Genomic DNA, 13,835 nt, shown 5'->3' on the forward strand with positions numbered 1-13,835 from the left:
AATTCCGGGTACTTAGGGCGGTGTAACGCTGCATAGCAGCATCGCCGCATAAACGTGTTTTTCTTCGTTTATACGGTGATTTTCAACGCAGAAACAGTGCGACAACGTTTGTGTGGCTTTTAAATTGAAAATTTGAAATTGCTTATATGGGGCGAAACTGTGCCTTTTTGCCACATAAAGAGGATTAACTTGAAAAATAGAGTTCTAATATTTCAACAAAAACGATGGCGATGACGTTGATGATGATGATGGTAATTATAATGGTGATGACTTTGGGGATGATGATAGTGGTGGTTGTTGTGATTGTGGTGATGATGGTGGTTGTGATGGTGTTGTTGATTATGATGATGATTTTGATTAGGGCGTAGCATATTACTGTCATTTTGAAAAAAATACGGGAAAAGTAGGCAAGCAAATTGGTCAAATTTAAGGTAATATTTTAAAGTTGAGCCAAAATTTAAAGTTGAAGATACCCTTGGAGTGTTCACATCTACATTTTCTTGGTTACAAATGACTAGTGCATAAAACACAATCAATGAAAGAAAGGCGTCCATGATGACCCTATATCAGTCACCTGAGTCCTCTTGATGAAGTGCCCAAAACTAATCTTGTGTTAAAAGTTTTGGAAACAATATAATCTTCAAAAGTTTTCCTTTCGTTGCCCTGGTAACCATAGATATACGCTGATAAATTTCACATTCGCACCAGTGGTTCTTGACAAGGAAATAGTTCTTAGCTCATCTGAGTACAAAGAGCACATGTGGAGCTGTGAGGATTGTTGGATTTCTGCTGTTTGGTCCGTCGTTAACAATTGACTTTTATAGAAACGCTTGAAATGACGTTGAAAGTGCGTATTGTCAAGGGTACATGCCCGTCAGTCTGACAAAAAGGCTGTACGTCATATATGTTACGTCATACGACGATTAAATTTTCTGATTGTACCAAATGACGGTGTTGTGTGTTGTCGTAACATATATTCCCGCCTTTAGTCGGGTCAAACGTCATTTCAAACGTTTCCGCAGAAAGATCAATTTGTTTGGTTCACATTTACTGAATTTTGTCAGAATTAACGTCTCTTAAAGTCTAGTTTAAAGCTTGATTAAGTGGACATAAAAAACTAAGTCCGATCTTGATTAAACTTTATCAACCACTATTGTACTAGTATGTGTTTTAATTGTTTTTATGCGGCGAAAGTGGGCCTTTTTGCCATATAAGAAAGTCCTGTTTATGCGATGAAAATCACTGCATAAACGTTGTCGATTTAGTTTATACGGCGATGCTGTTATGCGGCGTTACAGGGCGGTCGTCCGGTTGCCGATGTTAGGTACGGGGGTCGGCGGACTCTACTAGTGATGCAATCTGGATTCGGATTTCACAATAATACGAGCAAATTCAAGCAACATTAATATAAATCCCATCATATACAATATGGCTTAGGGGGTGGGGGATCAGCCCCGAACACATTTGATCTCATGTGAAGATTCTTTGATCCTCTCGTCAACTCTTAAGAACCACCGCTTGTCACGTAAATTAAAAAAAAATAGACAATTAATATATATTTGGTATAGCTAATAAAACTAGCTATACCTAAAATTCATTGGATGACCCCTGATTCAATCATTGTGTCGATATTGACGCATGCATGTGTATCGACACAATAATTGAATCAAATAATAAGTTCTCTTTTTCTTCTTTTACATTTAATGATATCGTGTTGATGAAAACTTGGCGCGTAGTGCTTGTTTAGGCAATGTATTTTAAAAGTTTGAAAAAAATGCCATAGGTGGATAACATGACTCCCGTATTACAGTATTTAATAACACAAGTTTAGCATTGTTTTAATTAATATTAGTATCTACCAGGGCTCGTGTAAGATTCACCCCAATCTTAGCATAGGGTGTTTGCGGAATCAAGGTTTACCGAGGGCTGGGATGGACATTTCTCCTAACTCAGATGAGTAGATCCAAAAATGTGTACATGCTAAAAATTCTTATCTTGCCCACGGGCAAAGATAAAACAAGTGCCCGTATGAAACTCCGTTTTTATTGCCATCACAATAACCTCCCTTGTTGAAGACCGCCGTCTGTAGCATCATTGAGACCTTGTCTTGTGGCAATATTAAGAATCCTAATTAATTATTTCTATCTTAAAATGGCACCATAAACATGTTTTCACGATCCATTCAAAAAATAATGCTGCAATCTTCTCAGAACTATTTCAAGAACGATTTGACTATTTACATAATCTGAATCACTTCGCGCATATCCATGACAACCAAGAAGTATCACATATCTATACGCATTTATTTTCACTTCGCACGAAAGATTTCCAGCAAAAAAATATATTTTACTTTATTTTGATTTACTGAGGTTGGAGAAAAAGCATCTACCATAGCCGCTCGTGTAAGATAGGTTGCACTCTCGGCCATTGAAGATACTTATAATCTTATACGAGCGGCCATGGTAGATGCTTTTTCTCCCACCTCAGTTTAAAAAAATAAACTTATAATGTATTTTTTCGCTGGAATTCTTTTGTACTTATTGAAAGTAATTCGCATACAGATATGCAATAATTTTAGGTTGTCATAGATATACGCACGGTGATTCAATATAATTATGTAAATAGTTTTTCCTGTGTAGTGTTTTTTTCAATGATTTGTTAGTTTATTTTTTCCACAAGACACGGCTTCCGTGATGCTACCGACGACGGTCTTCAACCACGCAGGTAACTGCGTAATGACAATAAAGTTATTCTATACGGGTCATTTTTCTCAGTGACTGGCTTTAAAAATGTGGCCTTTAAGATCTGTTTAACGTCATGAAATGGATGAATCTCTGTCTCATTAGGAAAGGAAGTCACCAAGATGCACAAAGCTGCAGTCGAGTTCATACAAGTCCTTGTTTAGAAAAGCAGTCTTTGGTATTAACAAAAAAAGACTTAATTAATCAGAGCTAGTTTCAAATGCTGTATGCAACGCAATGTCTCAGCAGAACTTATTAGCATTGTCGTGAGTATAGAAACAACATCCGATTTCTTCTGCTTTCCTTCAGCTAAGTAGTAATTAGGACGAGGCCGTTTTCCTGGACCTGTCAGGGCAACAACTAATTACGCTGTGATTGACAATGGTGTATTCTGTTCGCAGTGGCCCAGGAAATTCTAGCTTTTTGGTTCGATGGAATGTCTCCATATAACCCATCTATGCATCTTACACAAATTATACGTGGCAATTATATCAGCATTAACATGCTATATTGGTGCAAATTTTGCTTTGAAATTAAAATTATCATAGTTTCGTGCAAGTTAATAATCATATGATTGAATGTTATTTCAAATTTTATTATTGTCTTGGCTTTCTTATTATGCTCCGATGATAGATTGGCCGGGCAGTATTTGCATTATATTATTAGTATCAGTATTGGAGGGTGGGGGGCTTGTTTCTGTTTTTGCCACATTGCCTCACGGTGCTAGTGCAAACTTCGTTCAAAATTTCGCCCGCTTGTAAATGACAATTGGTTGTGCACGCGATGAAGTCTTCATTTACTATCTATACCAAACTTATGCAGTACCTAGATATCCATAAGAGCTCGGTTCCTGTCGTAAACAAGCCAGATCCGTCTTTGCATGACGGGAGTATGGCCCTTGAATTTGTCAAAGTTTCCATTAACTATCAGACGTTTATCAAACTTATGCAGAAGCTAGATATTCATGTGACCTCGGTCACTTTCGAAAACCAGCCAAATCCGTCCATGCATGTCAGATTATGGGCCTTGAGGTAGTCACAATTGCAATAATTTGGTTTCTGATCACGATAAAGTCTGAATTTCTTATCTGATGTTAGCCAAGCTTATACAGCAGCTATATCATCAATAAAGCTCGTTTCCTTTTGAAAACAAGCCTAATCTGTCTATACATGCTTGTATTATTGCCCTTTTATATTGTCAAAATTGCTTTAATTGACCTTGTGATCATAATTAAGTCTTCATTCATTATCCGATGCTACAAAGCTTATACATGAGAGCTTGTTTTATTTCAAAACCCAGCAAGATCCGTTCATGCATGACGGGATTATGGCCCTTAAATTATTTAAAAAAATCAATAATTGACCATGTGGATATACTCAAGTCTTCATTTATAATCCGATATTTGCCAAACTCATTCAGAAGCTCCATAAGAGCTCGGTTCCTTTCGAAAACCGTTCGTGCATGCACGGATTATGGCCTCGGAATAATCATAATTACAATGATTGAGCTTGTGATAACGATAAAGTCTGTCTGGAGTATGTATAATGTACGGAATCCTGATAGAGCTCCGTCCAATGCCCCTTGAAATACATTACAATATATAAAAAAATGCGCGGACATAAAAATGAAATCTCGCGTCTTTTTCATGCATTTTAAGAGTGAACTCATATGATATACTGCATGAATTTATCGAAAAAGATGCGCATATGTAGCAAACAATATTTGCATTTCTAATCGCGATGTCCCAAACAGGACTTCGTAAAAATGCATCAACATAACGACTTCTTAGAATAGAACTTTGTACTGGCATGTTTTTAATTTGACTGCCTGGGATTACCACAACCTGTTGGCCACATCAGCGCTTTTGACAGAAAATGTTTCCTGTTGAAAGACTTACCTCTTGTTCGTCGGTTGCGTGGTGTTTGTACTGAAATACGTTTATGCGTAATTAACCTGTCTTAAAATGGTAAATGCTAAAGGATTGGGATCGAAAACATCGCATAACAACTAGCTAAATACTGCTATTATTTAAAATTATTAATTAAGGGGATGTCTCTTTTACGAATACTTCCAACCATTTCCCTTAGATATAGTCTATTATGGAACTATTATTAAACACATGCTTGTTTTTTCTCAATTCCAGTAATATTGGATCTGCCCTATCTCTTCCGTCCGGTGGCAGATTTCTGGTTGCTACACCTGACGTGGTAGCTTGTGGGCTTGTCATTCTAGTAACTGCTGGCATTGCAACCAGACCAAAGGTAATCAAAGCGCTGAAAGCGCTGCAAGACTGTCGGTGATGTAACTGACGCAAGCAAACACTACCGCAAAGTTCTTTCAAATGAAACGTGATCAAATGATTTTATACAAATGATGAACACTCTTTAAGGAAGATGAAGAAGGATAAATGTGATTATATTAAACACAAATATATTGGCCCTACTTAATCATGTATCCAATGGCCTACAAGGTTCTTAATTCAAGTTTTCTAAGTTTTATCCGCTTTAAATTAGTTAAATGCATATTCCTTATGTTAAAATTGCTTCAATTTATGACGTCGCTTTTAACAGTTTCAGTAAGCAATTACATTCCTTCATTTCATTAGGGTCTGTTGCAGCCAATGTATTTAAAATGCAAATACAATACAAACTATACCCAAGATTCAAGGGACAAAATAAAAATATAACTTTAAAATGATGCTCTTTCAAGCCTAAAAATGCCTCCCATAATTTCTATCGACAGAGTCCACATATCTACAAAATTAATTTTGTGCTTGAGTCACTTTCTTTAATATAAAAGTGAAAATAAATCTGCATGGTGCTGTGGCATCATGCCATGAAAAAACAATATCTTTAAGATATGTTTCTAGTTTGTTTTTATTATAAAAGTGTTAATAAATCTGCATGGTGCTGAAGAAAAAAAACTAATGTCTTAAATTTTAAACCTGCAGCATTAATTAGCGCCATGGTGTCAAGAATGTCTGGACAATTGAATGAAATATGCATGGACCGAAATGACAGCTGGTTTTTCATTGACAAAAGATGCCTTAGAGGCAGTTTTAAGATTATGCTATTCAAAGAATGAGGGTAGTTGGTAAAGTTTTCAATCATATTCAGATGATGGCTGATATTTGCTGATAAACATGTATCCTCTTAGCAGCAGGGAATAAGTAAATGACATAGTTTTAATGACCAATATTGGAGTTGTGACCTTGACCTCCATATTCAAAGGGGTCATCTGCTGGTCACCCCAAACCTAAATTTCAAGTTTGAAGGCCATGTGTGCAGACTTTGTCGAATTGTCACACAGACAAGCTTTTTGCGTTCAATGTCTCTGTGACAAATAAATTTTGTTATTTTAAATGTCAAGTTATTCAAGATTAATTTAACACTGTTCTTTTGATGATTTCCGTGCATTCCTGACTGCAGGTTTTTCCCATTTTTCCACACAGTTATTTCATATTGGCCTTACAAGGTCAGATCTTGAGTTGGGTCTTCATTGCTGGACACTATCTCTTTATTTCCACAAAACACACTGGTGCAAGTTTCACTGCAACAACTGCAAAAAAAGTTATATTATATTTTAACTAAACTCTGCATCAATATTCAATTATATTTTATTGGATTTAGGAAATGTCTTTGTTTTAAAGGGTTCATATAAATTAATGCATTTTTTTGCAATTTAATCCATTATCATGCTGGACTCTTTGACATTGATGGTTAAAACAAAGAAGGCATATGATTTGTGTACAGATTAAACATTATTAATTATAAATATGTTCTTTAATATATAGACAAGTGGCAATAATTTCCCCAGTTAAAAAGTTTACATTTGCATATCTGCAGATTAATCAATTGCTTTTCTTTTGCTTTGAACATTTAAGTCAAATGAGTTAGACATGATAACGCATTAAAATAAGAAATATATTTTTGGGCATCAAATTATAGTGTGTGCCTTCAATCTAGAAATAAATTTCTTCTCAACATATGCTAAATTATAAAAAAAATTATAAACCAAGATTTTGATTATGACATACCTGCATAGTTAGTGGTCTCCATAACTGCTCAGAAATGCTCCCTATGACAAACTAAGAGCTGGTGTATGGCTGGGGAATAGTGCTGCTCCAACCAATATCGCAATTCTTCCTACCGGTGGACCAGCTCCTCAATATGGTTTCTGTCATGGCAATGATAACAGAATGTAACATGCCCTTTTCTATTTTCCAGAGAATGAATCCTCCAATCTAAATTACAAATTTAAGAACAAATTTATACATATATGTAAGTGTAATGTTGTTAAAAACAAACCATTTAGGTGCAACAAAACTATAAGATTTTAGGTGAGAATTGAGCCAAATCAAACCATTTAGTCATTTAAAGCTGCACTCTGACAGATTTACTGTTTTTACAACTTTTGTATTTTTTGTCTTGGAATGACCTATTTTTTGGCGTAAATATCTGCAAACCAGTGATATAAGACTACTGACAAAATATTACATTGCAGACTTCCATATTTCAGGTCGAAATCTAAGGTTTTATGGCTTAAAGCGTTACTAACGATTTAAGAAAAATGCATAAAACATTTTGAACTTAAATATAAACATTTTCTGACTAATTTATTGTCAGCAATCTTATATGAATGGTTAACATGCATTTTCACATAAATTGGCCCATTCCAAGACATAAATAAAGTAGTCAAAATGTTCAATCTGTGAGAGTGCTGCACTCTCAGTCACAGATTGAATGTTTTGACAACTTCTTTTACTTTTTGGCTTGGAATAAGCTAATGAAAAGCAGTATGAAAACTGATAATATAAGACTGCTGACAAAAGATATGATCATGTTTTTTTTATATTTACATTTGTGACTAATTGTTTTATGGTTAAAAGCATTACTAACGCTTTACTAATAATGAGATGTTGGCATAGAACACCATCTTTTGATAGTATTAAAATAAGAAATCAGCGTTCCAATATTTTCACTTGTCTTTTTTGACTGAATTAATATAAGAAAGCAGCGATCTACTTTTCCAGTTGTCTGTTATGACCAGTGTTCAGAAATTCGCATAAAATAATTCATTACAAGATCAAGAAATAAAAAAAGAGTTAGTAAAACAGTCAATCTGTGAGAGTGCAGCTTAAACATTTAAAGTGATATGCATTATCAGCCAAGTGCAGACCTATTCACATCCTGGCTACACAACCAGTACATTCATCAGCTTTACTGATTCGAACCAGGCACATTTATATTGGTAGACTAGCATTTTACCAATCTGTGCTGGCCAGTAAAGTTCTCATTTAAAAATTAGAATTCAAAATGTATATACCTTAGTTCATTTTTTGCCAACTCTGTTTCAACTAAACTTCCTAAATGAATGAGAAGTTTCAAAAAATAATTACAATATCTCAGCAAATACCTGCATTTATGTGTTTCTTGTGCAATCTGTCAGCTTTGGTATGCTCATGTTTCATTTTGTCCATCTCAATACTAATAATCTTTTAGTCTGATGTATTGCCATCCGATTTTTAAGTCAGGTCAGGCAGCCATTTCAGTTTTGTTCCAGTTGATTGTATCAGATGATGTTAACAATACTAGCCTTGTATCCAGGCACTTCTCAATCTGAAAGTTTACAAAAGAACATGGCCTGTAATATTTAATAAAAAAATTTATAATCGTCAACCCCTGGATGATGGGTTCTAAAGTAAACCTGTGAGAAAAGATGCTACTGGTATGGTGCTTGAACCCACGACCATGTGAAACTTGCATGGAGATCTGTCAAACTGAGCTAAACGGGTAACTGATTTTAGGCAGTTTCCAGCTTGGCTCTACAATTGACAGGTGCATTATACATTATAAAGAAAATAAATCAAACACTTGAAGCACTAGTCCAAATAATAGTAACTTGACTGATCTTTTTTACAAATTTTGAAATGGCATATCCTTTACATACATTTTTTGTTGTACCAAAAGTGGGTAGCTATTCCGATTGGGATTCCGGTCAGATAATTATCTAAAATATGAGTTATGTACACAAAAAATAAAAGGCGACGAATTATTATGAGTTTGATGAGTGTTTTCCTTCATTTCATACTGTCAAAACATAATGATATAAACTGTTATACATGAAGAGCACCTGCAAGGCTGTGGTACATAGATTTACAACAATCGGAGCCTTTTGGCCATGGTCAAGTTGTTAAAATTATATATACAAAAGGTGACTGGTCTATCTCGAAGTTAACCTGAGATGGTCCAGTTGCTATGCTAGGTAAAATGGTTGTGTTTAAATGCATTAAATGCTTGTTTTGTGAAAAAAATATTTGCACTTACATGGTTATAACTAAAATAGGATACGAATATAAACCTTTAATATCTATTTCAAACATATAATACTTATCTAACTACGATTTCAATATCTTTCAACCCCCCCCCCCCCCCCCCCACCTGTTTTGCACAAACCCGATTAGACGTAAGGGATTGTAAGAATCCCATATAACACGTCTATTTTTTAGACTATTGAAGCACATATGTTCTTTTTTGATGGTTGGGACGTTTCAGATTAAGCAACAATTAAAAATGCAAAATAATTTTAGTGAATAATCAACTCTGAATTTAAAGTAACATGAAGATGTTGTAATGAAGGATTTGCCATATTTATATAATGTAAATATATGTATATTTTTTTTTGAATCGTAAAAAGAGTCCGTCAATGTACATATATTTAGACTAAGAGATGTGGATCAGCTAGATGTACCTTCTAGTCCAAATAATTGTACGTTGACAGATTTTTTTAACGATTTTTGACACAACAAATCCTTCACGTACAAATTGTTTTGTACGACAAGTGGGTAGTTATTCCGATCGGGATTCCGGGGTTAAAGCATATGGCGTCTATAACATTTCATAAAAACAAGAAATATTACCAGATAATGTTATTTGATATTAATTCCGTAACCAAAAAGTAATATCCAGCAAATAATTATGAGTTTGATGGTTTTTTCTTCATTTCATTCTGTCAAAACATAACAATATATACATGAAGGGCACCTGCAAGGCTGCAGTTCACAATTTTACAACAATCGGAACATTTCGGCCATCAATTGTAACAACTCGCCATCTTCTGTAAGCTTCGAGATAGTCAATTCCTGTTGGATACTGGCCTAGGTGTTCCCATTGTTCGGCCATGGCCGAGTTGTTACGATTGTATTATCTCGAAGCTTGTCGGAGGTGGCCGAGTTATTACGATTGGGTCAAGTTGTTCCGCTTGGCATAATTGTTGTCTGTGTCAGTCAACTTTCCTTTCAATGGAAAGGTAAAAACTGTGTTTTGATGCATTAAATGCTTTTTTGCAAAATAGCTTTGCACTTCCATGGTAAAATATGAATATAAACCTTAATTATCTATTTCAACCATAAAATACTTCATTTAATACAATTTCAATATTTTCCAAACACTCCCGCTTTTTGCACAAACTCATTTAGACGTTAGGGATTGGAAGAATCCCGTATAACACGTCTATTATTTCAGACTAATGTACATGTACCTTCGTGTCCGAAATCGATCACTTCATGGCAGCTCATTTCTGGATTGTCTCCATCTAAATTTAACATTTTTAGACGCATACATTGATGCCATTTTTTATTGATGTTAAAGCAATAACACTAATTACAGGTCGGTTATTTTGTAGAGGAACGTGTTCGAAGTAACATTCAATTTCATTTCCGCATAATCGCCGCCATATTGTGTATGACTTTAAAAACTACACCCTATAGTACAGAATAACAATAGGCATAACGTTGAATCACTGTGATAGTTATATTCCATATAACTTACTCAAACAAATACAATAGTTCGATTGCTGCTGAAAATAAATCATTTGAAACATAAAAGCTATTTAACAAAATATTACATGATATGAACTCTTTAACCGCGTATGATTTATTTCTAAATAGCTTTCATTCATAAAATATGTTCTTTTCCGGGGTTTGCCGGGTCAGTCCTGAATGCCGGGATATGTGTGACGTCACACGGGGTGCAAACATGTGGTGTAGCTTACCATTGGTTGTAGGGTAAAATGACTTCGTATGCAAATGCTATACTTTCATTAATTTTCATTACTTTGTTCAATAAAACTCACCAAATTGCAAGTACAACTAGACTAAGAGTAACACGCAATGTTTGTCATAAAAAAGGCAATAACGCGTTAAATACACATAAGCAAGTACTTGACGCCCGGCATTCACGTAAGTAGTTCTGTTGCTACGCAGGTGGTGTGTATTAATATATTCATGTTCAATATGACTTGCACGGCTGTGTGAGCGGAATTACTGAAAAGCTGCAGTCCCATAGCAGGGACAGAATTGCACGGCTGTGTGAGGGAAAAAGTCCAAAAAGCTACGGTCCCTGAGATTGCAGAATTGCACGGCTGTGTGAGGGAAATTACTGTTAAGCAACGGTTTCCGAGATTGCACACTTGCACGGCTGTGTGAGGGAAATTACTGAAAAGCTACGGTCCCTGAGATTGCACACTTGCACGGCTGTGTGAGGGAAATTACTGAAAACCTTTGGTCCCAGATATTGCAGACTTGTACGGTTATGTGAGGAAAATTACTGAAAAGCTTTGGTCCAAGAGATAGCAGAATTGCACGGCTGTGTGAGGGAAATTACTGAAAACTTAAAAAGCTACGGTCCAAGAGATTGCACACTTGCACGGCTGTGTAAAGGAAAAAGTCCAAAAAGCTACGGTCCCTGAGCTTGCAGAATTGCACGGCTGTGTGAGGGAAATTACTGAAAACTTAAAAAGCTACGGTCCAAGAGATTGCACACTTGCACGGCTGTGTAAGGGAAAAAGTCCAAAAAGCTACGGTCCCTGAGATTGCAGAATTGCACGGCTGTGTGAGGGAAATTACTGAAAACCTTTGGTCCCAGATATTGCAGACTTGTACGGTTATGTGAGGAAAATTACTGAAAAGCTTTGGTCCAAGAGATAGCAGAATTGCACGGCTGTGTGAGGGAAATTACTGAAAACTTAAAAAGCTACGGTCCAAGAGATTGCACACTTGCACGGCTGTGTAAGGGAAAAAGTCCAAAAAGCTACGGTCCCTGAGATTGCAGAATTGCACGGCTGTGTGAGGGAAATTACTGAAAACTTAAAAAGCTACGGTCCAAGAGATTGCACACTTGCACGGCTGTGTAAGGGAAAAAGTCCAAAAAGCTACGGTCCCTGAGATTGCAGAATTGCACGGCTGTGTGAGGGAAATTACTGAAAACCTTTGGTCCCAGATTTGCAGACTTGTACGGTTATGTGAGGAAAATTACTGAAAAGCTTTGGTCCAAGAGATAGCAGAATTGCACGGCTGTGTGAGGAAAATTACTGAAAACTTAAAAAGCTACGGTCCAAGAGATTGCACACTTGCACGGCTGTGTAAGGGAAAAAGTCCAAAAAGCTACGGTCCCTGAGATTGCAGAATTGCACGGCTGTGTGAGGGAAATTACTGAAAACTTAAAAAGCTACGGTCCAAGAGATTGCACACTTGCACGGCTGTGTAAGGGAAAAAGTCCAAAAAGCTACGGTCCCTGAGATTGCAGAATTGCACGGCTGTGTGAGGGAAATTACTGAAAACTTAAAAAGCTACGGTCCAAGAGATTGCACACTTGCACGGCTGTGTAAGGGAAAAAGTCCAAAAAGCTACGGTCCCTGAGATTGCAGAATTGCACGGCTGTGTGAGGAAAATTACTAAAAACTTAAAAAGCTACGGTCCAAGAGATTGCACACTTGCACGGCTGTGTAAGGGAAAAAGTCCAAAAAGCTACGGTCCCTGAGATTGCAGAATTGCACGGCTGTGTGAGGGAAATTACTGTTAAGCAACGGTTTCCGAGATTGCACACTTGCACGGCTGTGTGAGGGAAATTACTGAACAGCTACGGTCCCTGAGATTGCAGACTTGTACGGTTATGTGAGGAAAATTACTGAAAAGCTTTGGTCCCAGAGATTGCTGAATTGCACGGCTGTGTGAGGGAAATTACTGAAAAGCTACGGTCCCAGATATTGCAGGATTGCACGGATAAGCGACGAAAATTACTGAAAAGCTTTGGTCCCAGATATTGCTGACTTACACGGCTGTGTGGGGAAAATAACTGAAAAGCTACGGTCCCAGAGATTGCAGAATTGCACAGCTGTTCGAGGGAAATAAGTCAAATAACTGAAAAGCTACGGTCCCAGACTTTCCGAAATTTGCAAAAGCTTTCACAGCTGTGTGAGGGAAATTACTGAAAAGCAAGTTTCACAGAGATTGCAGAATTGCACGGATGTGCGAGGTCAATTACTGAAAAGCTGCGGTTCCAGAGATTGCAGATTTGCATGGCTATGTGGGGAAAATGACTAAAAAGCTACGGTCCCAGAAATTGCAGAATTGCACGGATGTGTGAGGGAAACATACTGAAAAGCTAAGGTTCCAGAGATTGCAGACTTGCATGGCTATGTGGGGAAGATGACTAAAAAGCTACGGTCCCAGAGATTGCAGAAGTGAGCAGCTGTGTGATTGAAAAAACTGAAAAGCTGCGGTTCCTGAAATTGCAGAATCGCACGGATGTGCAAGGGGAATTAGTAAAAATCTAGGGTCTCAGAGATTGTAGACTTGCACGGCTGTGTGAGGGAAATTACTGAAAAGCTACGGTCCCAGACATTGCGGAATGAATTGCACGGCTGTGTGAGGGGAATTCCTGAAAAGCTTGGTTCCCTAAGATATCAGACTTGCACGGCTGTGTAAGGGAAATGACTGAAAATGTAAGCCCCCAAAAATTGCAGACTTGCACGGCTGTGAGAGGGAAACTACTGAAAAGCTACGGTCCCAGAGTTTGCAGACTTGCACGGCTGTGTGAGGAAAACTACTGAACAGCTTCGGTCCCAGAGTTTGCAGACTTGCACGGCTATGTGAAGGAAACTACTGAAAAGCTACGGTCCCAGAGTTTGCAGACTTGCACGGCTGTGTGAAGGAAACTACTGAAAAAGCTAGGGTCCCAGAGTTTGCAGACTTGCACGGCTGTGTGAGGGAATCTACTGAAAAGCTACGGTCCCAGATTTTGCAGACTTGCAAGG

General features: G+C 37.1%; 1 protein-coding gene and 1 long non-coding RNA gene across 2 annotated transcripts in view; one reads left to right on the forward strand and one right to left on the reverse strand.

Annotated features, from left to right (window-relative positions):
- LOC128203705 (uncharacterized) overlaps nt 1–8,206 on the reverse strand; it is a 291,364-nt gene extending 283,158 nt beyond the window's left edge. The window contains exon 1 of the long non-coding RNA XR_008256016.1: nt 8,157–8,206. This is a non-coding gene — a long non-coding RNA (uncharacterized LOC128203705). The remainder of the gene's footprint in view (nt 1–8,156) is intronic.
- Nucleotides 1–13,835, forward strand: part of LOC128203701 (cationic amino acid transporter 2-like) — a 107,997-nt gene that overhangs the window by 72,175 nt on the left and 21,987 nt on the right. Inside the window, exon 5 of the mRNA XM_052905226.1 lies at nt 4,885–5,002. Coding sequence (XP_052761186.1) covers nt 4,885–5,002 — 118 coding nt within the window. The remainder of the gene's footprint in view (nt 1–4,884; nt 5,003–13,835) is intronic.

Source organism: Mya arenaria, chromosome 9 (genome assembly GCF_026914265.1).
Source record: "Mya arenaria isolate MELC-2E11 chromosome 9, ASM2691426v1".
Taxonomy (NCBI): Eukaryota; Metazoa; Mollusca; class Bivalvia; order Myida; family Myidae; genus Mya; species Mya arenaria.